At 38.3% G+C, this 21,584-nt stretch overlaps 1 protein-coding gene across 1 annotated transcript in view; it reads right to left on the reverse strand.

The window, feature by feature from the left end:
- Positions 1 to 1,683: 1,683 nt before the first annotated feature.
- NWD2 (NACHT and WD repeat domain containing 2) overlaps positions 1,684 to 21,584 on the reverse strand; it is a 54,977-nt gene continuing 35,076 nt past the window's right edge. The window contains exons 4-7 of the mRNA XM_086464597.1: positions 10,060 to 10,263; positions 8,123 to 8,267; positions 7,237 to 7,826; positions 1,684 to 5,619 (exon numbers count right to left, since the gene is read on the reverse strand). Coding sequence (XP_086320723.1) covers positions 1,684 to 5,619; positions 7,237 to 7,826; positions 8,123 to 8,267; positions 10,060 to 10,263 — 4,875 coding nt within the window. The remainder of the gene's footprint in view (positions 5,620 to 7,236; positions 7,827 to 8,122; positions 8,268 to 10,059; positions 10,264 to 21,584) is intronic.

Genomic DNA, 21,584 nt, shown 5'->3' on the forward strand with positions numbered 1-21,584 from the left:
TTGAAGACTGCAATAGATTTCTAATTTAACAACTCTGTAACAAAATTTAACTAAATTTGACATTTATGAAAATATAAATCTCTGATTGGGTAGGTTTTCCCAACAATACAAAGTTTACATAAAAACATTCAGTATGATCTATTAGTTGCAAACAAGTTAGGAAAAATCATTCAAGTCACTTAATATACTATATTGGCTTGTACACTGAACATTCACACACTACATTAAGTTCTAGCTTGGCATTCATTTCTTGGAAATTTGTGGCATGGAGTTCTGATTTTAAAATAAAATTGTTTTGTTTAAATAGTTTGAAAAATTTCCACAGGTTTGTCAACTTTAATATATGTAAGGAGGGAAAAATCTTTGTAACCTTTCAGATGTTGTCCGGTAATTTTTTTTTCACTTGGGCAAAATGTGATTTTTTTTAAAGCATCTGTCATTATTTCACAATTTCTGCCTTGAAACTGATAAAACTGTACAAAAGGCTCAGAACAGTTCTAAAGCAGAAAGTGAAGCTTGTAAGTATGTGGAAGTAAGAAAAACCCATGACAAATTGGACCAGTAAAGAACCTTTGGACAGCCTTTACATTTAGTGGGGTATTTCAGTACATATACAAACAGTCCCAGAGTGTTTGGTCATCTGATCTGTATTTATCATGGGAAAGAACAGAAATGATAGTAAGGCAAATGCTATCAAGATTAATACATGGCATGTCTGAAAACTTTCTATTAAGATTACTTTGGGGACATAGGAGATACTTTAGACTTTCTTACAACAAAATGGATATCAACTTTTTAGCATAAAGAAAATAATGTGTTTAACTGTTCATCTGTGACGCCTTTTCTCTTTGAAAAAGTTTTCATTACTATCTGTACTAATACACACTGTGAAGACGAAAAAGTTCCCCAAACCAAAAAGAAAACCCCAAACTCTATATTCCTTTTATGACCTAGGTTTTTATCATTTTTATCACGATACGGAAATCTGAAATCCCTGCATGCAATTAAAAAAAAATAAATCTTTCAGTCCATTCATTGAGGTGAACAAATACTAATCAGCTCACGTGTTGACATGTTTGCAGCTGACTGGCACCTACTCCTTTCAACCCAAAGATTAATCCCAATTAAAAAAAAAAAACCAAAAGTAGGTATTTTTTAAATGATGATGGAATGTATCAAGTGTTCCAGGTTGGCAGCTGACATCTTGTCATTGCACCATCAAGCAGAAAAACACATTTTTGCAAGTGGGTATAAAGTTGGCTGTTAGCTATAGACCCATCTAAGCGACTTGGTATATAAAATAGTGGTCTGACTCTTCTCACTGATCATGTGGAGCTTTAGTTCTAGTTAAAAGAGTTTGTCAATCCTAGATAAGATCACCTAACTTCTGTAATAGCGTAACAATTTTGATAGTATTGCTAGAAATTTTTAATCAAGGCCCTGGTGAAGTCCTGGATTGAACCTTGTATTCCGAAATTTAAAAAACCCTGCAGCCCATTTTCTTTATGTTTGCTTTTTTTGTTTACATAAATGTAAGAATATTTGTCGAGGAAAAAAACAGCTGGTCTGCCCTCTGCTGTTTCTGTCTGTCTTCCAAGAAATGCACTGATTTTTTAATGTGAATTCAGAAGACAAATCTATGCATGTATACTATTATTCAGATAAGCTAGTCCAGATGGTTATTCAGTGGTCAGCAGCAAAACTGTGTCCTCTGCAATCTATGGCTGAGCACACTTTCTCATAGCAATAGTTGTGTTTTTTGGTTGGTGTTCCTTCACTCACTTCAGGCTCTGTAACTGTAATGGGGCTATCCCTTGCAAATACCTCCGTTGATTCCCTCCAGATGCAGTCTGCAGCCACTTTGAAGCTATAATTGTGACATTTTGGCCTAATCACTTGTGTTGTATTGTTGAAAATCTGACGGCTGTTTGAAGTAGCAATTTTAATTTTCAGTGCAGCATCGACTCGATCCACTACAGTGTAAGTACCTATACTTCCGTCATCAAATCCAATAATAATATTTAAATGTCTCTGTGAGAGTGCAAGAAAAGTAGGAGTTTTATAAAGAGAACAGGCACCGATGTTTTTGCCATCTGCTAGCCTCATTACTATTAAACTAGAGACCGCACCATTGTCATCATCTTCTTCACTGCGAAAACAGATGTACACAAGATAGCGGCCATCCCGAGACAGCTTTTGCCGCCAGATGACACCTGGAGCGTGAACCACACGGAGTTTTCCACTGTATAAATCAAGCACATTGATGTTCTCATCACCACGGGTTATAATTCCTAGCTTCCCATTTGGAGATATTTCAAAGTCTTCCAAATTTTTTAAGAAATTGGTAGGCAATTGTACGCGTCTGCAGATGACTTCCTCTGTTAGGCTCCAGATGTTCACAGTTTCAGTAGATGTTATAAATACTATAATATCTGGGCAGTCTGGTATCAGCTTAATATCCACAATGCTTGCACCATCATCACAGCAAAACTTCTTGGTTATACTGCCTGTCCAGAGACTCACTGCCAACACTTTATTCTTCGCCATTCCGACTACAAATGTATTTGCAGTTGTTATAAATGCATTCTGTAAGGCAACTAAAATATTGCAAACCCTATGTCCTGTAGCCAGTCGCCAAACTCTGGATGCATTTTGCTCACAGAGAGAGACTACAAATTGATCGTTATGAGTAATCATTAACTCTGAGATTTTTTGTCCATTAATGCGAAAGATATTCTCACCACTAACAGTGTGCCATACATACTGGCTGCATTTATCATCTGATGTAACCATTATCTCTCCAGAAGAGGTCAGCACACAGTTTTCAACAATACCTTCATGCTTGAACACGGCTTCAATGAATCCAGTGCTGAAGTTCCACTTATGGACAGAATCTGATCCATCTAATGTGTATATTAATTCACCTCTGGTTGGCAACACCAGTCTTTGGATAGGTTTGCCAGATTTGTCAATATTGGACATAGCAGTTATGATGTCTATATCCCAAATAGAAAGGACACCACTGGTGGATAAGGATAGCAGCATGTTATGATGATTTGATTTAATTAGCCTGACTATAGTTCCTGAGATTTCCTGTAAGCTTGCCATACACTGTCCCGTATCTCTTCTCCAAACAAAAATGGCTGAGGTATTTTCCATTGAAGCAATTATACAGTTGCCATTTTTGGACAACACGGCAGATATAAAGCGCTCATTGTGTTTAGCTCTAAACTTTTCAGCCACCTTCCACACATGAGTGTCAAGAAGTTCAATGCTGAGAGCCTTACAAATTAAAATTGCACTTTGGTCTTCAGAAAGCTCTATGCTGACAACTTCACTGTCTTCTCTCCTGCAGTCAAAGTCATCTGTAAGCTGGGGATTTGTGATTTCCTCTGTATTCCAAACAGAGAGGCTGCCCTCGTTGTCCACCATCACCATTTCTTGGGCTGTGTCCAGAATGAGAAGGAATTTCACAAATCCACCAGAAAATTCAGAGGTCACAGTGGCCAGCTTCTCTCCGCTGCCCAAGTGAAAAATGGTCGCGGTGTTCAAATACTGTCCGCAGAACGCATAAACTCCGTCTGGAGAACACTGCACACAGGTCACTTCGTACCAGCAGTGGAAGTGATAGAGAGGCCAACCATAAAGCAGATCTATTACTGTAACGTCTTTGCTGGCTTCCAGCCAAGCAAGTGCATGGTTGACTGATAACGTGAATCCATTTATAAAACTGGAGCCCCCTCCAATTCCACAATGTTTTGACCCCTTAATTTCCACCTCAGTCAGAAGACAGGAATTTATGTTATCATATATCAAAAGAGTGTTGTTTGTTGTAGCCACTACAAGATACTTTTCATCACTAGTAAGCTTCATCCCCAAGATAACAGATGGAGCTGTTGTAATCTGCCTTAGTAACTGACGGGTCTCCACATCCCAAGTGCTGATGGAGCCATTTTCTAAAGCAGCAATAATTGTGCTGGGATTAAAAGTAGGCAAAATCTCAGTGACGTGCATGCAGCTGGATGACAGTGGCAGGCGCTCAGGGCTGTAAGTCACATCCATGGAGGAATGCAAAGGGACGATAGAGCAGTACTTGGGTCCATCCTTGTCACATTCTAAGAGGAGATGTCTGAGTTTGGGCAATGAACTTACTACTGGGAGAAGCCTCTGCTGCAATTCAGCGGAGAGCGAACCTGGGTATTTTACTACTTTGAACTTTATGCTGCGGAGGGTACTGGCCAGAAATTTCAGCTCCTTTTCTTGAGAGTAGGTGTAGGCCAGTTCTATGTCAGAAAGTGCTTTATCAAACTGCCCTATTCTAATCATGGTGTACAGCCAGCTGAAGTTCATAATGACTCCGTACAGAAGATCATCTGTTCTTCCACATCTTGTCAAGTGATGAATAAGCTCTGTCATTTTTCTGTGATTGATAAAAAAGATATCAGGCTCTAATGGATTACACTGAAAGACCCATGGCTGATCAGGTGCCTGCCTGTCAAAAGCAGTCTGATCCATGCAGTGCTTTTCGTCTTCGTTCAGGCCTCTACTGTCATGGTCAGGACAACCATTCAGATATTGGTCACTGCTGTAAAAAGGTTTTCTTCGTCCACCTGACCAAACACCAAGAAAATACTCTGCCATGACTGTGTGCATTTCATGTAAATCTTCCTCATTGTGTAGGTACAATTTCTGGGCAATTAGTTGCAAGTGCCTATTTGCCCAAAGAAGCAGCGTTACATTTTTCACCTGTCGCTCTATCAAGTATCCTTGTAAGCCCTCCTTCAGCCTTGCAATGTATATATATGGAATTCTCAGTGGGTTATTTTCTCTGACGCTCTCACTCAGTTCATACATAACACTATTGTCAAGGGCTAATATATCTTCCAGTTCCATTTCACTCAGGCCACATTTGGACATAGTGATGTAGCCAAGTGCTCTTGACAATAGTTTTGATCCACACTTGTTTTCCAGTGACCAAAACAACTGCTCTATGCTTTCATGGACAGTGACACAGAGGGAGGACTCATCTACATCTTTGTGAGATCTCCAATTCCTGACCTCTCTGAATGTTAAGTTCACAAACATAGGCAGTGTGCACTTGGAGAATGCTTCGTTGACGTAGATTTGTTGCCCTGATGTTACTTTTCTTTTAACTCGCAGCAGCTGATGTTTCAGTACTTGGCTACACATCTTTCTGTCCCTTGCAGTCAATTCAATGTAGTTGTCTTCTTCATGAATAAGGCACCTCAGTTTTTGCAGGATCCCATGCTTGTTTGGCAGTGTTGACAAAATTATCCGTACTGAACGGGGAAGGTGAATGGGAAGCCACCAGAGCTTCCTACCATCATCACTATCTGTTAGCTGTTCTAGGGCATCGAATATTATCACCAGTGGCCTGTGGAACGAAGACTCATTCAAGAGATTGATGAACAAGTCCCGAAGGTCATGAATTTTTTTTGGGTAGCTTTGTACAAGGCAACGATAGTTGACTGCTAATTGTTCACAAATGCTTTGAAGTATATGCTTCAGATCTGTACTTGTTTCGGTGGATCCCAAAAATCTTATAACTACCACAGGGTCAGAATCTGGTCCCATCTCTTCTTGCAACCAGGAATAGGACTAGAATATAGAGCATAATCGAGTTAGTATCTAAATGAAGCACAGAAACGGAGTTTATAAATAGTGATTGCCTATATATAAATAAATGGGTTTTTTAAATGTTACTGGTTGAATGGAAATGCTTTCACTATCAGAGTTCAAAGCTGATTTGATTTATGTGTACTGAATGAAATTCACATTGTATATTAGCTTTGTTTAGCACAGGTTATCCCAAAACACTGAGACCCAGATCCACAAAAAAGCTCATGTCTAAGGGGACATGAGTAGAATGTGGTCCATAAATCCCAGAGTACTCTTTGCAAAATCTGTGTCTCACTTCTGAAAGTCACTAGGTATTAATAAACTCTTGTTAATAAACTTCCTTAGACACTAAGCAATATCATCCTTGGCCAGGCAGACCAGCTTGCCACCTGAACTTGTTGAACACTGATTCCTAGCTGAGTGTAAAATGCAAGCCCTGATGGCTTTAGGGGACAGGGATCAGAGCACAGATTGCCCTTCACTAGCAGGTTACCTTAATTCCTAGACCACAGAAGTACGCTCTGTCTTGGTGTGCCTGTCACTTTTGCTCTTGCACATTACTGCAAGGGGTAAAAAGTATCTCTTGCTGTTTTTTTGGTTAGCATACTCTAAGCAAGTGAGGAATGTGGGTTTAAATCCCCTCAGTCTTTGCAGGCTAACACACTCAGTTCTCTTACTTGCTAAGTCTTTTCACCTCACTTTAAGTTATCACAGAATATTTTAAAGGAAAAGTGTAACCAGAGTCTCTAGGTTAACTTATGTACTCAAATCTGAAATGAGATCGTGAGTTGCAAATCCCAATTTCATATATGCAACTAATGTGAATCTATAGGAAGTCACATTTGGGAAAGAGACAGGATTTTAAACATTATTGTTCCCTTCTCCATTTCCTTCTGGCTGATACGGCTGTTTCCCAGCCCACTATGCTAAATTCTCTGAGCACCCTGCAGGGAACTCAAAGTTGTGACTCCCAGCTGGAGAATTAGGCTTAGAGATGCCAGCTGGGTCTTTTTCTGCATCTGGTCCTGCCTTGCACAAAGTGTTTCACTCAGCTCAATGACTTAAACAGTGTATGTCAGATAAATGAGTACAGATATTTTTGCAGGTTATTACAGATAGATTTATAGCAAATGTATTTGTAGCAAGTGTATGAGACTAATTCTGGAATAATTTCTGATGAGAACGTAAGATGGAATGACTTGAAAGACATGTTGTATTTGTGAATAAGACTAAAACCAGCATATGATGTTTAGATGGTTCTAAATTCATAGAATCTCAGTGGAACAAGAGGAAAAGAGATCTTTCTAAAATACATGTTCTTAATTCAAAACTATATTGCTTCCCACTAGGTTTTTAAGAGCTCCAACGAAATTTTTTTGTTTTCGCTAAGCACATGATACAGACACGGTATTATTGAAAGGTAAGTCTTTTTCTGAATATGTGTACAATAATATACAGAATATACTTTTTATTATTTTTATTTTATATATTGAGGGCTGATATCAGGTCTGTTGACAACAGGAAGAATTACAACTAAGTTGGCCCTTACACACTAATGCTCTTAACATCACCATATTATGTAAAGTATTTATTTACCTTCTTTGCCACTTCAGCTAATAAAAGAGTCTTCCCGGTGCATGGTCCTCCGTATATGATAAGAGGGTTAATGTGTCCTATTTTGCTAGGTAGAACATACTTGTGAACTATGTTTAATGCCTCACATCTATATTCATATAAAGTGGAGTACGTTTTACATAGCGATGAGTGTTGAAGAACTTCATCATACAACAAGTCTGTCTCAGTGTCAAAATTCTGCTGCACTGTTGCTTGGATTATATCAATCATGTCTTCATAGAACTGTTTACCAAGTCCTTCGATGTAATGGTTCTCCACTTCTTGGGAGTAGCCCAGTTTCATGTCACAGTGAGTGACGGACGTGTACACTCTCAGATTGGATGACGCGACAATGGTAGGAATGAATTCATCCCTGAGCTTCATCAGTTTCTCATGGGCTTCAGGATCTCGTAGAAACTTCCCGGCAGTATGTACCACATCCATGTATTTTCCCATCTCTGGAATTTTAACAAAACGCTCAATGTTGGCAATTTTCCGAATGTAGCAAACACACTTCTTTAGGAAAGCTGGTGTTTGTTTACCCAAGGCAAAATCAAGTTCATCTTCAATAGCTGAGGATGAAAAAAGAACACAGAGTCTCTGTTATCTTTTCTTTATAAACAGTTCAAGAACATCCCCTACCCCCCAACATGCAGACTCTTAAATGATTGCATCTGTTTTCTGTAAAAAACAGAAAAAACACAGGAAAATCACTGGGTGCTTTTGTATGAGTTTTGGCAAGCACAATGAACATTTTTTTCTCTTCAGTTATATGAGAAATGCCAACAGAAATATATTTTCATGTTTGTGGAAAGGTTGATAGAAAAGATATAAATGAGTATATAGAAATAGTTAGTCTGTACTTTACCAGAGGAAAGATATCTCTTTGCTTGGCTGTGTTTCATTTTTCCTTTCTCATACAGCAATTTCACAGCAGTCTTAAAAATCTTCTTAATCTCTTCTGATATATCTTGCCATTTGTTCTCATTCATAGAGTTTGAAGAAGATTCCATCTTTTAAAAATATCCATAGTTAAACAGTAGCTGTAATACACACATCTACAACTTCAGAAAGTAAAAGTCTAATATTCAAGGTCATAAATAACATGGTAACAGAGAAACACATATACTAAAAATAAAGAAGAGTTCAACTTTTTATACTGCAGATAATAATAACATATTCCATTTTAGAATTACAAAAGTTAGCTACTTTGTTTTCTGAATTCCTACTGTAGGCAGCTAATACAGTATTTTTCAAGAATAAGACCAATAACCTCTTTATAGAAAGAGGGTTTTGAGAACCAAGCCTGAAATAATGATAATAAAGCAGCAGTAATACTGCTAAAATTATCGCTCCTTTAATGAGAAGTCATAATAATAATTTAAACTTGGATCTCAAAACTGAAAATGATGTTCCTGGTACCTGTAATTAAGCACCTCATATTAGCTACCATATTTGAAAAATATAGGATTGTATTTGACATTACTTTTGTTCAGTCATTGTTATAGTAACAGTAATTTTATTGTCATCAGAGAGGGACTGCAATAGAAATTCACTAATCCTTTCAGATGGTATCTCACAGATGCCATGATGGAGGCTTCTCTAAGGCAGCTGGTAGTCACTGCTGCATTACTTACTGCAGGTGAAGTGCTTAAGGGGTCTCCAGTTTTCCTGGAGGCTATAATCTGAAAAAGACGAGCCTCCAGGATAATTTCCTTAGCAACTCTTTCTTGACAACGCTCAGAGCTGTGTATCTTTTATTACTTTCTGCAATTTTATGAGATGTAACTCTATGTTAGCTTTAAGTTATGAACATCTTTTTACTTACTCCTGTGTTATCAGTAGCTTGAGGAAAGGTACACAGTTTTAATAACAAAAAAGCCAAGCTTTATTCAAAGGGATACTGTGGACATTAGCAAAACAATGCAAAGTGACAAAACTTGCTTTCAATACTTCACAAGTAACCACATTACACTGTCTTCAACTCATTAAAACTCTTTCCATGTCTGTGTTTTTCATGTTTTCAATGTGTTTTCACGCAACAGAGAAAACATTTTGCTACACCATAAGTAAATGCAGCATAATGGTTTAATTTCATTTTCTTGTATAATACAGTATGCACTCGAAGTGAATACTCTGTTAAGGACTTCATTTTTTGTACTCTGAAATCTGTCCTTGGGTGTATAGGATGTGTAGGAGGGTAGAACTGAGCCCTGGGTAATACACAGTTTTTATTGTCATCAATTAAAGACAAATGCCTCTTTTAAAATTGATAATTAACAGTGTTCAAAAATCTTCTGTTAGAATACAGTTAATAAATTAAAAGTATAAGAGGTGACTCGGGACAGCACTACGCACTTATTTGACTGTTAAAGAGCTTTCTTGTATGGGGATAGAAGGCAAAATATGTATTTCCTCTGCAAATCCTGTTCACTGAAATCTAACAAAAGCACAATACCAGGGCAGGAAAGCCTAGGCTCTCCCTATTCCAACATCAGGGAAGGGAAGAGACATCTGTACAACTGCCCCACTAGCCCTGACAGGTCATGAATGACTACAATCCACTTGCTCTAGCTGTTACCAGAGAGCACATCAACGCAGGTCTCAAGACCCATCATGTTCCTTGGTGTTTCACAGCTGCTTGCTTCACCACGTGTGGGAAAGGAGCATCATAGCACCAGTTGCTCAGGTGTGCACAGGGTTGTAGAAGCTAATTCAGAGGCAGCAGCAAGTGCCTGGCCCTGGGGACTGCCTGCCACTGTAATTGACAGAGGAGAATTTTGTAAGGAGGTGACTATGCCTTACCGTATTCTGGTAGCTCTTCAGCATTTCACATTTTGGTCTGAGATAATACGCTGGTGGCACCGCATTCTCATCCCTGCAGTACCACTCTTCTAAAATCCTTGTCTCTAGCTTGGCCTCTACAGCAGCATCCAGGATCATTTCAAATTCTGCTGACTCAACTTCCCCCGGTATTCGGATGTTCCCATACTTCTCTCCCAATAGGCCCTGTGTATTTGCAGGAAAGTAGGGATTAAATTTTTCTTTTTAGTTATGCAAAACCCCTTCTCAGGATCTGAATTTCATAAAAATCAGAGTGATAATAGCTTAATGACTTGGAATTACCAGGAAGGGAAGCAGATACAGTGTAAGATGAATTACTGCTCAGGGTACTCTACTGAGCTGCATCCTACTATGATGACTTGGTAAAATTTCAAGTAGATGCGTTGTCTTTCTTAATATTAACTGGTAAATAGAATACAAAGGCATTCAAAAGAAGAACTAAAAAATACCCAAAATACTTTCTTAGCACAGTATTGACTCATGTATTATTGATTCCCATTAGTCACATGTTGGCATTAATCTCAGTTGCAAAAGCACATGTGGAGATACTTTTCTCTGGACTCAGAATAAGGATGCACCTCTGGATTCTTTACCTATTGGCTCTATTTTTAGTTTCTACAGTAATGGAACAGGAGATTTTATGTTCTGTTTCATGAAAATTCACATGATGCTATGTACAGCTCATGTTGGTATTATTAAAAATGTGGCTTTTACCAGCAATACCAAGGACCCATGTTAACAGAACCACAAGCTGCTTTGCTGTCTCTTATTCCCTTGTTGCAAAAATGTTCAATGTTTTTGTCCCGGTAGCTGCCCACTGAATGACCAATGGGGCAAGGGAAACAGTTTTGATCAAATACCAAATAGAAATAGCACGTTTAATACTTAAATGCACATGTTTAGTATACAGGCAAAAGTTTCATGGAATCATAGAATTATATAGGTTGGAAAAGACCTTTAAGATCATCAAGTCCAGCCATTAACCTAGCACTGCCAAGGCCACCGCTAAACCATGTCTCTAAGTGCCACATCTACACGTCTTTTAAATACTTCCAGGGATGGTGACTCAACCACTTCCCTGGGCAGCCCAGAAAGTGAAGAAAATAACCTTTTCAGTGAAGAAATTTTTCCTAATGTCCAATCTAAACTTCCCCTGGTGCAACTTGAGGCCATTTCCTCTCATCCTGTTGCTTGTTACTTGGGAGAAGAGACCAACCCCCACCTCACTACAACCTCCTCTCAGGTAGTTGCAGAGAGCGATAAGGTCTCCCCTCAGCCTCCTCTTCTCCAGAGACTGAACAACCTCAGTTCCCTCAGCCGCTCCTCACAAGACCTGTTCTCCCGACCATTCATCAGCTTCGTTGCCCTTCTCTGGACACGCTCCAGCACCTCAATGTCCTTCTTGTAGTGAGGGGCCCAAAACTGCACACAGTGTTCGAGGTGTGGCCTCACCACTGCTGAGTAGGGGGCCACTTCCCTACTCCTGCTGGACACACTACTTCTGATACAGGCCTTCTTGGCCACCTGGGCACACTGCTGGCTCATGTTCAGCCACCTGTCAACCAGCATCCCCAGGTCCTTTTCCACTGGGCACCTTTCCAGCCACTGTGGAAAGTTCTTAAACTGTGGCACAAGACATTTTTCACCTTCAAAACTGAAGATTAAAATATTGGTTGTGATGCTCTGAATACATTTTTTAAAAATTTATTTCCATAGTTTGCTGTCCGTAATTATTTACAAAAAAAAAAGGATTGGGAAAATCTATAGAAGACAGAGTTGCAGGACATTCCTGCATTCTTTCGACAAAATTTTTCAAATGTGCGATCATCAGCTTAATTCTGTATTCAAAGCTTGGTCTACAAAGGACAGTGAGAACTCTGACTTCCTTTAAAGTAGGATTTTTTATTTCTTTCCTCATTTAAATGTATTCAGTAAAGATTTTGAGCTAATGAGGAGTACTTAATGTGGAGAGGAACCACAGTATCAGCATATTGATTTGAATCAGAAAGATCTCTTGGTAAAGTAATGCTAATGCAAATACAGTAGTATCCTAAAAATGTAAATTATCTTGTTTGTAAATAATAAAAATTTAAATATTCATTATTTTTAAAGCACTCATCGTAATGAGAAGCTGTTTTAAACTTTTCCAGCTGTAACTAAACCCTGAAAATCAATAACTGATGATGATGAAGCTTGCTTCACTGATGATAAAAGCGTGAAGCTGCAGACCCCTTTTCTGAATCCAGTTGTGTTGGCAGAAAGTACTCAAGCAGCCTATCATGCTAGATGCTGTAGCCTCAGAGCAGAGACATCAGAGCAGTGCAGGTGAACACTTCCTAACTTCTTTTAGGCAAAACCACCTCAGTTAGCTCAGACCACAAGTCACACTGTGTAAACTCACCTGGCTGATTTTTGCCTGGAGCAAAATCAACTCACATAAACTACAGTACCATAAACTGTCACATAAACTACTCGCTCTGATGGCAAGCAGTTGGCATCCTCCAACAGAGGAGCAATGACAAAGAGCTGGCAGACTGCAACAAATCAGTGTCTGTCCACCGCTTAGGAGAAATGAAGGAACGTAGGAATTCTGATAGTTCATTTAGTCCAGGTTTCAGTCTCTGACATGTCCCAACACTCAAGTCCTTCAAGAAGCTGCTCCGATAGAAAGACATTAGGGGTAAGATGGGTTTGCCTGACTGCCCCTTCATATCCCACAGTACCTTCGTTCAGGGTGCACAACAAGGACTCAAGAGAAAAGAACAAATGTCTTCAGTAACTGGAATTAAATAATAATAATTTTAAAGAAATGATCCAGTATTTTTATCAGGTGAATTTATTTTTTCTATGTGATCATTCTAACTAGTAGCTCCCCTCATAGAGATTGCTACGTTGCTTCACATAATGAGATAATGGGTGGAAATGTCTAAGCTTTTACTATCCTGATCTATTCATGGAGCCCTATAATTTTGGATTTCTGAAGCTGCAGAGATTAAACAAAATATAATATTATTTTCCTACTTTATTCAAGTGAGGTTATAACTCATATCATGCTGAATTGCAAGCCTTTGCACATTCAGATTGATATAGAAATCTCATAAATTTCTCTCAGAGGAGCTTTGCTATGCAAATTTTGCCATTACCTTGTATAGCAATTATTACTTGAGATTCATTAGGCTACACATTTTCTGAATTTAAGTCCAGTGGATTCAATAAACAGTTGCCCAAGCAAAGATCAATAGCTGGGCCCTTCATTAACAATACTAAAATGTCAACATCAAAATGTCTGGGTTTAATGTACTGCATTTAATCAACTAAATTTGTTTTGGAATTATTCTGTGTACTTTTCTGTTTCTCTGGTACAGTTTGTGCTGTTCTCTCTCCACTGTACTATAAGTAAATAATAAAAGGCAGTACTTTAAAATGAAAATGGATGTTTTTTTCTTGTATCTTATCTGTCACTGTAACAGACATGTAAATAATCCTGTACTCGGGATCATCCTCCTGGCTACTAGAGCAAAACACAATAAAAAGGAACTTTGGCGTGCTCAGAATACTAGAATCACTGTGGATGACTGTATCACAAGCTTTTAAATAAAACAGAGGCCTATGCAAATACTATTTGAAAGCTTTCAAATTTTTTAAAAATCAAATGTTAAACAGTAGAGGACATACATTTATCATGGTGTACCTTGGTGCTATAGATGTCATTGCTAATATTTTGCTAGAAGTCTAGCATTAGTTTAGGGAAGAATAGACATATGTAGAAGAGGAATCACACAGAAAAAACAAGCGTCCTCCATTTGTGATGATGGCAGTGAGCACCCATAAAGCTTAATAAACAATAAAATAAGCCTTGTATCATTTTGCTTTGAGGTATTTCTCCTCTTCTTGTTTGGTTGTGTTTTATGGAAAAGTTTTAAGGTTAATCTTAAAATATGACACACGCATAGTACTAGGAAGAAAAGGAATGAAGAAGTGTGGAGGAAGGAGAAGTCTGAGTGAATATATGTTGCACTGCAAGGTGAAAACTGTGTCTAGCTTGTTATCATTGACATCTAGGAGATGTTTAGGAGAGCCTGAAGCTAACAGCTGTACCAAGAAAGGAACACATCAGTGAACATCATGTAAGGATCTAAACGTGCCAAGACATTTAGTTTTAGAACTTACAAGGACTCCATGTTTTAGCCAAAGCAGGCATTTCTGCAATTAAAGCAAAGTTAAGGAGCAACTGAACAGAGATTCTGAGGACACCGGTGGCACCTGCTCAGAGAATATATGTGTTTATAAAGGCAATTAAATGAGTTAGTGTTAGTTTTTCTAATACAGTAGAATTGACAAGTGAACAAAGAGAAATAGAAATAGGAACAGGATAGGGAATCAAAAGAACAGTACGGGAATGAAGAAGGGAATTGATTACACGAATAGAACCAGCAAATCATAAATACTGTGCTGAGCAGGTCTATCATTTAGAGCAGGGCAATCCCAGGCACTGCACTGCAGCTGTGTTCATCTTAGTGCCCCAACAGAAGTTAGCTGAGGTTCTGGTATTAGTATGTGACTCTGTGTAGCCATTTGAAAAATAATCTGGTAAAAAAGTTTATATGGTAGAAAACTCCTCATGGAGTCATTCCTGTGCTTCTGATAACTTCAGACCTTTATGAAAAATATCACCGTACTCTACAGTAATAACCTAAAACTTCAATTTGTGACAACAATATTGCAGCATTTTGATGATTATTACAGGAAATGCTTTCTAAAGGGAACAATAATGTTTCACTATGTTCAGTACCAAGAGACAGTTTTATATGTAGACTTGTGAATCAAAATCTCCCACCTGATGAGTCATGCCTTTAATAGTAAAGCAACAAATTAAAGATTCATTAGATTGAAGGTGATTCAACTGTTTAAAGCTACCAGGCTGGCAAACATGTATAAAACCCTCAGCACCCATTTTTATCTAACAAAACTTTATAGAATTAACACAGAGCAACCTCAGCAGTAGTCTTGTTAGCTTTGTTGAACCTGAGACTGAAGTTACTATTAAATGGAGATTAAAAAATTACTGTTTAGATCCAGATGGGAAATATTTTTCCCTCTGATCTTCTTGGTGTGGAAAGATAGTAAAATTATAGGCACAGTCACAAGAATGACCAAAAGGAGGAAACTAACCAGATTTGGATTTGATCTTGATATGATGGATTCATAGTGCATTTCATGTAATTAGTTCAGACATCATCAATAAAATGTTCGTGAACCCTAATACCATACATTTTATTAATGCAGAACAAGTTGAGATTTTAGATATATTTAAATCCAACTAAGATATTCAGTGGTAGTTATCATAAAAGCAAGCTGTCAAATAACAGCAAGTTATATTCATTACCAATTGGTTTCATTAATCTGTTTCTTTTTTTTAAAAAAAATTGTAAGTTAACATCTGCAAAGCAAGTCATTTGAAAAGTCAGATTTGTAATGTTTTGTGAAGTGATTTCAGATACTTGTCATGGGATTAGTCCTACCGCTTCTACTTCTTGGTCTTTGTGAAGTTCCACATGTGACACTGAAGCGCATACGTATGATCTCTCTACCTCTTCTCAGAGCAGTCTTGGATTGACAACTTTTAGAAGAATAAGCTTTCGAGAAATTATCTTTGAAGGAATGAAATCTAACCACAATTTAACCTAAGATACCTCTGTGTGTTCAGATCTAAGCACCTCTTAAACAAATGGGTTTTGCCAGATCCGTTAGGAAGTATTGTCCCCATTTGACATAGGCAGCAGGGGCAGGGAATTAAGCCTGGGCAGGGACTCAGAGCTGTGACAGGTATGCAGTCGTTAGCTGTAACTGAGTAGTAGAAGTTGGTGTTCCTAATTCTCAGCCCTGTCCTTCTTACAGGAACTGCTCATGACTAAAGGAGGAAAGCCTGGCCCACTCATGAAATAGGTCTTGACTAACATTTCAGCCTTCTAAATTAGTGTAAACTTAAACTGAGATCGCTTATTCAAAGTAGAACAGCTCCATTAGGAGTAACAGAGTATCTCACACTATTGAAGTGGTGAATGCTTCTTGCTCTGGGCTGGAAATTGCATGCAGGCACTCAGCATCAGCATTCAGGTGCCACTGAGAGGCACCAAGTGGTTCTTCAGCAGCTGCTTGACTTGTAGGGACTTAAGTGTGTTAAAATACCTTGGGATGCTATGCTCATCTGTGGTAAAGGGCTGGGAAATGCTGCTCCCACTGATGTCCAGGAAGTGCCCTTCTACCATCCTCAAGGGAACTGTGGGTTGCAGTCTGGTAGAAACTTGTGCCTCGCCTCACCAGGAGGCCTTGGGCAGAAGACAAGTGAGAAGCGGGCTGTAGCTAGTGGGTCATAATCTAAAGCAAGCCAGGTAATGAGGAAGCTCACCTGTGGAGCAAGAGGCCTGTTTCAAAATCTCTCCTGAACTGGAAGAAGGACAAGTTTGTGGTCACTAAGTGTGTACCCTAACTTATCAGGCTTCTGGGCATCACTGATGGGGTAACAGTAGCATGTCAAAAAGCTCCTGCTAGCACCGCTCCTCTCTGTATATGATACTGCGTAGCTTTGTATAAGTAACTGAATACTAATTGTAGTAGGAACATGAATCTTATCTCTCCACAGTTTGCATGACTGCCCCAATCAAGGGCTTTGTACAAAGTCAATGCTCTGGAACCCTGTCTCTCCTGTGGTTACTTGCTTTTCACTGCCTTCTGTGAATCCTGGTGTTAGAGACCTAACTCCCTGCTTCCTCAGCCTGTGCTTCTAGGCTTCCTTCCTCTTGTAGTTAAATCTTTCTTATGAAATAAAAACTTTTTTTTCCTCTTTAAAGCCATACATTTCAGTCAAATAGCCATTTTGCTCAGAGAAATGTGTTTTTTGCACTACTGCTTACTGTGATAATGTATCTATTAGCTGATAAAAAGTATGTTACTCAGCAATAGATCAGACTGCTATAGACAAAAAAGACACATAAAGAAAAATGCAAGTGAAAGATTGACATATCTATTCAACTTCAGTTTTAAAAGATCTCAAATTTATTATAAATGTTTTGTCTAAAAAGCATACTTATTATAATCAGATGCTAATGCCCATCAATTTCATTCAGTTGATATATATGTACGTTTGAACTGAAGATGGAATCACTTCAGCATAACTACAAGAAATGCTCCATTGTTCTCAAACCTTACTTTTTATATGTATACTGGCTACATTCTATGTGCTGTCTTTCATATTGAATTCAGATGTGCTAACACAGTGCATTTGCATGTGCAAACCTGCCTAGGTGGCACTTTCAGGTCAGGGAAGGCACGCAGAATTTGTAACATATAGATGTATTTACCTTCCTGGTCTGCAGAAATGTGGGCTTGACTGACATAAACAACTATACAGGGAAATTGTGTCTTCGAAATCTGGAACAAATGGTCAGGATACTGATTTTTAAGGGCCTTTTATTTAACATCCCATTAATAGAAATTTAGTACAGCTATAGGTCTTTTTGGTTTGTTTCCAATAGATTGTAACTCTATTGTAACAGTACCCTATAGAAATTACTTATGTGATATAAGATGTTCAGGCACAGCCAGAGATATTTTTTTGGGGGAAAACCCCCAATAAACTAACAGGAAGCTTGCTGGAATATTCTAGCTGGAACCTTGTTTCTGAGAAATAAATATGATTTGAATTGAAACTGAGAATTTACTACCAGAAACAAACAGAAAATAATGTCCTGTATTATTTTTTTTTTTATTCCTTAAGGCAACAATAGCCAATTCTTCTCAAACTCAAAGCAAAAATGCTAATGGCTAAACAACAGTGAATCATCTGAACTGAAACTAGAAAAGTATATTTACTTCAATTTATTTTCAATGCAGTAACGATTTCAGTAAGAAGAAAAACAAATATAGGAATCTCAGTATATATGTTAGGGTACTTGTTAGGGTAAACTCTAAGCCGTGAAACTGAACTGAAGTGAACAACTGAAACCAAGATGGAGAAAGCTGTAGTAAGGCACTTTAGATAACCCGGTTCTAGGAAGCTGGAGTTCCAGAGTTGCTGGTGCCCGAGACACGTCTTGAAAATAGCTGCTTCTACTCCCTTTTTTTTTCTTTCTAGCTGCAATGTGATACAATGTGAGCGCCTCCTGATACACTCAGAGAAAATATTCTTCAATCAAATACGTTTGACTGCTTTTCTTGCTTATTCACGGTAGTGATCAAAGGACAAAAGTTATATTGCATTGGAAGTAAAGTCTCCCAAACATACTTCCATTAGCAATCAAAAATAAGAAAAACGGCCAAAAAAGTTGTAACTTACGATTTCTACGATGTACAGGTCAAAGTGCCTTCAGAACAGCATTTTTCTTCTGCCAAGAGCTGTAAGGCAGTACAGCTTAGCAGACAGACCATCAGAGCTGGTGCAGAACTCTTAAATCTTCTTTCTACTTTTGCTTCATCTCAGTATAGAAACTGGTAACTTTTGCATGATGCTTTCCCACTGCCTCAGATTGCCTATCTATAAAACAAGGCTAATGATAGTTTGCAAAATAAGCATTTCTATTTTGAGTGTTGATATGCAAAGGATTTTGTGTATTTATATATCAGCAGGGATGGGACTTTTGCTTTACATTGTTTTTTCTGTTTAATTTTTAAGGGAACAATGATGCCATAGAGTGGTGTCAAACATGTTTATTTGATTTTTCTCCATACCTAGTGATAATAATAGTGTCCATACCTCAGTCCTTTGGCTGAATAGGTAGGTATTTAGATTTAGTTGGGTAAATAGCATTAGTTTTAGAACTTCAGCTGACTGTACAAAACATAAAATTAGAAATACAATTTTTAGTTGAAATTACTTATGTGAGTAGAAAACTGAAGACATAATAAAGACATTTCTATGCTGAGAAATATTTTTTTTTCCCCACTTGCTTGGATATACATTTATGTTCCTTGGCTTGAGAAATGTTGCTGTACATTGTTTCACAGAGCCATGCTCTAATTTCTCTCTTCCTTTTTTCCCTGCAGGCTCTCCAGAAGTACACTGGGGGGCTATAGGTATTTCAGAAACTTGAGACGGGTATTGGTTTCAGTTCCACGAAAAACAAAAAGGGGCTGTTGAACTACCTTGTAAGAAAACTGACTGGAATTGGGACTGGAAGGATGAAGTGCAAATGCTGAAGTCTTTTGCTGTGAGTAATGTTCCTGTTGTAAGGTGTAAGAAGAAAATGATGGTGGAGTTACTTGATGCTTAACCTGCCTTTCAGAAAATTGAAAAGAGCAGCCAAATCCAGCTGTAAATGAACCAATTCCCTCAACTCTGAACTTCACCCAGAGTGCAATATTTTTAAATCTCAAAGCTTTTCCCTAGTAGTAGGGAGATATGAAACAATGATGAGCAGTTTCTCAGGGCATAGTGAGTAGGAGCTAACAGTCCATCATGCAGAGTGAATGTGCTTCCTCAGCACTTTCAGGACCTACTTCCTTGATACACTTTGCTTCATCAGAACTCTCCTTTCTTCTGGCTGTGAAAGTATCAATGGTCTTCCTTCACACTCTTTCTCCTGTCTTCTACATGATCATGAAGCACCAGTTTAGTGAATTTTGTTGCCTTTTCCTTCACCATTTGTCACTGGTGGGTCTTTGATGTCCCTGAGCATGGGTGCAGGTGAGAATAATCATCAAAAAGAATAAAATTAAGAAAGAGATCTGTGAATAAAGGTAGGGTAGAGGAAGGACTGGAGAAGATACTGCTTAGCTCTGGCTGTAGATTTGAGCTGCTCACTCACTCTGATTCTCCTCCAAACAAATGTATCATTCTTACTTTGCTCTTTTTTTTTTTTTTTTAAATTAGGTGTGAGATTTCCTGACAGGCATGTACATTTTTCCTCTCACATAAAGCTCAGGACCTTGCTGTGATCCAGATTCCCGTCAACTCTCTGACAGGTCCCGTAACACTTTATAACAGTAGAGCTGGGTAGAAAAACAAACTACAAGAGCCAGGTTTAATAAAATACTTTAGCACCCAGCCTGGACTGGAGACAATAACCTTGTCTGTAGAAATCACTACCCTTCCTACAGGGAGTGGGAAACATATCTTTCCCCAAAACAGCAAGGAGATCAGTCTTGTCTTTTTGAGGAGGGCATGGTGGCATAACCTCCCCTGCTTTGTAAAATAATCACAACACTCACCCAAGCAGGGAGGAACTGTGAAAGGGTTTGAAAACCTGTCTTGCATCTCGTAGGTGAAGGCTGGCTAATGAATAAACAGCAACAGCAGGAGAAGCTTTTCATGTGCCTTACAGAGCATCCAGGGATACGGTCATCATGGAGCCAGAAAGGAAGATGATATTCTGCTTTCTGGGAAATATGATCTTGATAGTGTTTATCAGAAGGGCTGCTTAGTTTCTAAATTCCCATTTTGTGATGGTATTTAAATGATAAATGACGAGCCAACAAGCTTAAATCAAGGTGATGTTGAGAATGGCAAGAAGAGATGAATTAGGCACCTACAGGATTAACAGAGGCACATCTAGTCTGTAGTCACTGCCAAAGTTGCAGCAACTGAGGAGGGGTTTTAGGACTGCAAACCCTATCCAAATCTTACTGTAAGCACATACACACGCTTTATTGGAAATAGACCTATATATTTATGCTTTTCTGTAACATAATTAAGCTACAATATAGCCACTGTGAAGGTATTAGAAAGTGTTAATTAATGAGCATTATCAGAGGCAGAGATCACTGATGGTGTAACAGAGTTTTTAACACCCCTCTTGACTTTAGGAAAACTGAAGCTAGCTGTAGCACGATAGGAGAGTTCACTGCAGATTTCTTTTTGCTAGTTTTTTCCCCCTTCCTATTAGAGTAAACAGATTGGTATTCATTGAGTCTACAAATGAAACCCCAATTTTGTAATTAAATGTCAAGAAAATTATTTCACAACTTGCACAGAATAATAGAATTCCCATGAGACTGATATGACCCATGATTATCTAGTGTGTAATGAAGCACCTAAACCACCATTAATAAACATGTTTTGCCGGAATATAAAGTAAATGAAGGCCCAAAGGCAAATTTTTGGTATAAGGGACATTAGCCCTAGTGGATTATAATGCCACCCAGAATTTAGTGTTTGTCACAGCATGCAAAACAAGTAGCATAACGTAACATCAAATCTGCTTTGCAAGTACATGTGGAATGGCCTATATTATTTATTTTGGCTAGTTCCTGGATTTTGATGAGTTTTATTTGTTTTCTATATCCTTACGTGCCAATTGTAATAAAACATGATTTTCTCCAAGCCAGCTGGCATATGTTTCAGGGCTTGTTATTTGGGACAGTTGGTGGCTGGTACTCTCTGAACAGATAGTTTATCAATCTAGTCCTTCAAAGATGAAAAGAAATGATTAAATAATTCCTTGTACAAGAAGAGACACATATACAAAGAGTATCATTTTCCTTCCCCAACA

The sequence above is a fragment of the Leptosomus discolor genome, chromosome 4 (genome assembly GCF_034619465.1).
Source record: "Leptosomus discolor isolate bLepDis1 chromosome 4, bLepDis1.hap2, whole genome shotgun sequence".
Classification (NCBI taxonomy): domain Eukaryota; kingdom Metazoa; phylum Chordata; class Aves; order Leptosomiformes; family Leptosomidae; genus Leptosomus; species Leptosomus discolor.